Source organism: Bactrocera neohumeralis, chromosome 2, assembly GCF_024586455.1.
Source record: "Bactrocera neohumeralis isolate Rockhampton chromosome 2, APGP_CSIRO_Bneo_wtdbg2-racon-allhic-juicebox.fasta_v2, whole genome shotgun sequence".
NCBI lineage: Eukaryota > Metazoa > Arthropoda > Insecta > Diptera > Tephritidae > Bactrocera > Bactrocera neohumeralis.
The window spans coordinates 47731191-47736345 of record NC_065919.1 but is presented as its reverse complement, the minus strand read 5'-3'; the positions used below and the strand labels follow the sequence as shown (position 1 = coordinate 47736345).

Below are 5155 nucleotides of genomic sequence, written 5' to 3'. Positions count from 1 at the left end.
GTGAGGTGCACCAACTGTTAATTAATTTAAAACTTTTTTGCTATAATTTGTTATCGGTTATTCGAGCCATGTAAAATTTGAGTGCAACAAGTGAAATTAAATGTCGATGCGGCTCCTTTAAAAATTCGGAAATTGCAGACATCAGTAACTACATACACACATGTGTCATAAAATGCCATACATATTAACTGTGTGTTCTACATGAAAGCAAACTACATATGTTTTTATACTTTGTATAATTTACAAATATCGCTATACCAAAAATAACTGATATTTTGAAGTGGTAATATTGCTAGTGCACACATTTGTTAGTCCTTATCAGCGCCAAATTATGTTTTTTCTTCAATCACTCTATATGTACAAGTATGATCATGATGACGGGAAGAGTTGATTTTCGAGAGAAACTTGAAAGTGTTAAAAAAGCTGCCAAAGAAACGAATTATGCGAGGAACTTAAAATTTAACGATAATAATGAACGAACATCAATATTAAGAGGATATATATTTTAAGGAAGCTATCGAAATTAAACATAGAGAGTATCTCTATTGTGGAAAAATTCATTTGAAAGCGTTTCCTACCTTATCTAGGCCCGTACACTGAATATCGGGATCGACGTGCCTACGACTGACTTTATAACGAAAATATCGGCAGCTTTCTAAGATCTTTTAATGAAATTTGGGGAAACGTATTTTCCGAAACACAAAGCGGCTTCGTGCGTGTATAAAATGGGTTTAAATCTTCCCTCGCCTCTACATTCCCATTACAATGATTTTCAACATTTGGTTTACTTGCAGTCATGTTTTCTTGGACCAATATTTTCATAATATAAATGGTAAACCTCTAACCTCCGCATACTATTATTTTTTCGGTGAGCGAGGGAGATACGTTGTATGAAAACTATCAATAAATAAATGGATAATATTTTGTAGTGTGGTTCAAGCTCTTAGCTCGCACTTACTTGTTTCGGTTTCATTCTATGTCTGATGCTCCCTTCGTTAGAATGTAATTTCAAAGTATATAAACATATGAATCCAGCCAGTCTAAATCTGTTACTAGCAAATATTTTTCATTTATTTTTAGTTTAAGGGGATACATGGGTTTATGGGTTTCAAAAATTCGAAATTTTTTATTGTCTTATTAAATTCTATAAAAACTTTAAAATATTGTCCTAAATTTTCAAGTTGATCCGAGTAATAGTTTCAGATGTGCAGCCTTGAAACTTGTGCGCTCGAGGCTACCTAAGCTAAGTGCGACGCAGGTAAACTCTTTTTCTTGAAACTGTGTTTTTGAAGTCGGTTGGAAAGACTTCTCGAGAACCGAACTTTATGAAATTTTACGCAGGCATTTGATTTTTAAGATATAATTGTTAAAGACTTCGACGAAGTATTTTTCTTTCGACTAAAACTTTTTGAAAAAAAAAATTCACTGAAATTTCAATTTTTTGTAAAAATGTCTGCCAAAAATGCAATTTTAAGTTTTTTTCCTAAAACAGGTATTTTTCTTAATTTAGATGATTCTGTAAGAAGTTATCCTGCCAACGCAGGCGCATCTTTATTCCGAGGGTTCACCGGAAATGGCGTCGCAATTGCCGAGTTTAAAATATTTTTTTCGAAAAATTTCAGAATTTCTTTGTTAACAGTGTATGTTTGTAACAATAAAAAATTCTAATAGAATATTTAATTTTTATGAGAAAAACAGTTTTGAAAAAAGTGCTGTTTTTTACCCGAGAAAACCCATGTGGCCCCCATATGATAACTTCAGGGGTAAATAGGAAAAACTTTCAAAATATTGCAAAATTGAATTTCGAATAAAATAGTAATAGTTTTTAGCATAAGAATTTCGTATTTAATAAAAGAGTATTAAAAAGCCATAGTAATACAGGATTATTCGCGACAAATGCAGTACTTTTTCGCTTCTTTCATATCAATGCAGTATGCTGTCTGCTCATAGGAATCTAGACGTGAAATATCCTCCACATTAATTTCAATTTTATTTGCAGTCCTATTAAAATTAACCGTTGCTTGGAAATCCTTAAATCCTGGCCGTACAAAGTACCACAATCGGTACGTTAGTTCATTATAACTGTTATTGTCTTTTCTGCTTGTTTTTCGTAAGGCTTGATAAATATTGTTTAACTTGAGAACAGCACATTTTGTTTCAATATTTTTACTAACGAGATATTTATTCATCTCATCAATTAATAAATGAGCAACATTTTTCACCTCTTTATCATTAATCGAAACAATTTCAAATAACAAACATGTACACCAGTGATCGGCAATGCCTGCCTTGAGACAAGTACGATTCTCGGGAATTTCACGAAATATGCTGATGCCTTTGGTGGTGCCGTTTAGATAGGGGAATTCTATTACGGGATTGGCCAATTCCAGTACATGCTTCAGTGTTGCATATATATCAAATGGTGATGTAAGACGATTCTTATTCACCTGCAAGGCTTTCACAAATTCGGGATGCTCATTGCGATACCACTGTGGCAATGATATAAACATCATTGGTAAACGTTCTTCCAAGAAACCAGATTTTAATTTCAATAATGGACCAAAACGCATGCCGTGGTCAGCAAAAAGGATTACAATAGTACGATCTAAAATGTTCTCATCTTTCATTCTCGCCAGATATTCCAAAATTTTCATATCCATCGTCGCTGGCATGTCGAAGGAATTATGACTAAACGAATTCATCCAGAAAAGTCCGAAAATCGGTTCATCGGTATAGGTAATCGAAAACTGCTGCGCATAGTCGAGTATGTATTGGGCATAATGTTTGCGACCGATGCAGTCGGGTAGACCGTCTATTTTCTGAACGTGCATATTATTTTCGATACACATTGTAAAAGGTCGTAGATAATAATCGGTTGGTTGTTCCACAAATCCATACCGTCCATAATTAAACGTACTAATTATTGGTACATCTTCTGCGTAAGCGGTTCGATAGCCGAAATCTCTGAAATTATTCCAAATTAGATTGCACATACGTTGATTGTAGCCACCGAGTGTTTTGCATTGACACTTCTTCTCGGCTGTAGGTTGATTGTATGAGGTTAAGGCTGCCATTAAATTTGGAAACGTATTATCGGCGATCTAGTGGTAAAATTTAAGTTTTATTAGATACAAATTAATGAAGGCTGTTTGACTTCACCTTATTAAAACCCTTCAACTCAAACCAATCATTTCTCTGCAAATGCATAAAAGTTTTGGGCATAGTGCGGCGCAGATTTATGCGGGAGAGGCTATCAATACCCAATAAAAGCACGCTTGGCCTTTTTATTCCAAGTTTCGAAAATCTTTCAGCTTTAAATGAATCAGTTAATTTACGATATTGTATAAATGTAAAGGCATCTTTTTGAATTGCCACTTTCGTTTCGTTACCGATATAGCACTCGGTTATTAGGTAATCGATATGGCGTGGCACCAAAAAATCTTGTTGAAATCGATGGCAAGATGAAATCCTACATTAAAGTAAATAATGAAGACTTAAGAGGGTTAGGAAATTGGGAATAAAGCAAGTATGGAAGTATAAAATTTTAAAACAGCCGTTAGTAGCACAAAAATACATATTGTATGTTAGACAGTGATGAAGCGTAGAAGGTTTTGACCTTGATGTTATATTGACAATGATTAATACGCATAAGTGAGCTGGAATAATGCAATTTTAGCACCACGAATGAAGAAAACAAACCCACAATGCTGCAAATGTCCAAAATTATACTTGGAAAAAGTGTAAACGGATTAATTCGAAGAGTATATATTATATTATATTATCGTTGCAGTCGTACATATATCTCCAGTGCTATCACTCACATTGTGTCATACCATATGTGAGATCTTACACACATAAAATTTCATATCGTTCCGGTGAATACTTTCGAAGTTACATACAAATTTGAGAATTCGTTTCAGAGTGCTTGGAAGTAAAAGACCAAACTTTAAGCGCATGTTTCTCAAAATGGTCGGTGACCAACATTACTTGAAAACGGTTAAACCGATTAGTTTCGAATTTCAACACGAGCTTCTTAAATATATTTTTTAGGAATTTATCGAGGAATTTTTCTCAACGATAAATACTTTTTTATAAACAATTTCTGTCCGAAATTTGAAAAAAAATTGTTTTTTTTTAGAAAGCGTCATTTCGTCAAAAAATTTTATTTTGCTTATTACTTTGGTTTGCTTTATTAGATTTAACATTACCATAACAAAATCTGTTTTTTTTTTTAAATTAGTTTCGGAGGATTCAGTTCAGCGATATAGTGGTCACCGCAAAACGTCTTTTTGGAGAAGAGCTTCCGGAGGTCAGCTGTAGTTTCTTTCTAAATAAATATTTTTACTGATACTAAGTCTTAAAATACCGATAATATGTGTAAAAAATTTTTCATCAATAAATTTAAAAGTTTTCTCAGAAAAAATTCTGAAAAATTCGCTTTTTTCAGCCTTCTAACTTTATTGAACCCTTAAAGTTGCTGGCTCCTTTTCATTATCTTGGCCAAAATTAATCGATAGCTAAAACATCAGTTTTTATATTTTCTGCCTAAGTTTGCGAAATATTTGAACGCACTGAACCGGTATTTGTGTAATTTTGTGCTTGGGCCAAACAATATACTGTGAGTGTAATCAATAGCAAAAGAGCATTTGAATATTTGTCAAATTATTTCTTCAACAAACACTTACTCATAACCGGAGTTGGCTAACTCATATATTCCTGACCGCTTAATTTCCCTGTAACAGCAGTGCATATCCTCAATATTGCCATTATTTGTATTCGAAACTTCGGCCATTGCCGACAAATTCATATGTAGCTTATATTGTTTAGTCTTATGTAGATAAATTTGCTGGACGAGAGCTACATCATTTGTACAATTCAAATATGTAAAGATTTTGGGATCAAAAATTTCAAGTGCTTCAGAAGAAAATGGATCCACGTAAGGCATTTGGCACTCAGATGTGAGTACGAAATAATCCGTTGGCGCTATGTCGGTTGCAGTGCGATAAAAGTGACGAGCATCAAGCGTATAGAGTATTCGTATAAACAGAATTATCAAACCAATCACTATAATCTGCATTGAGTTCAATATTATTGCCTTAATATGTGTCCTTCGTGATGTGTTGCTATTAATTGGTAAATATTTCGATTTCAACAT

At 33.5% G+C, this 5155-nt stretch overlaps 1 protein-coding gene across 1 annotated transcript; it reads right to left on the bottom strand.

Moving 5' to 3' along the window:
* Positions 1–1883: 1883 nt before the first annotated feature.
* LOC126750950 (uncharacterized) lies at positions 1884–5155 on the bottom strand. The gene is made up of 3 exons (XM_050460809.1): positions 4686–5155; positions 3160–3469; positions 1884–3101 (listed from the first exon to the last, which is right to left on the bottom strand). The coding sequence occupies exons 1-3, from the start codon at positions 5153–5155 to the stop codon at positions 1884–1886; spliced, it is 1998 nt and encodes a 665-aa protein (XP_050316766.1).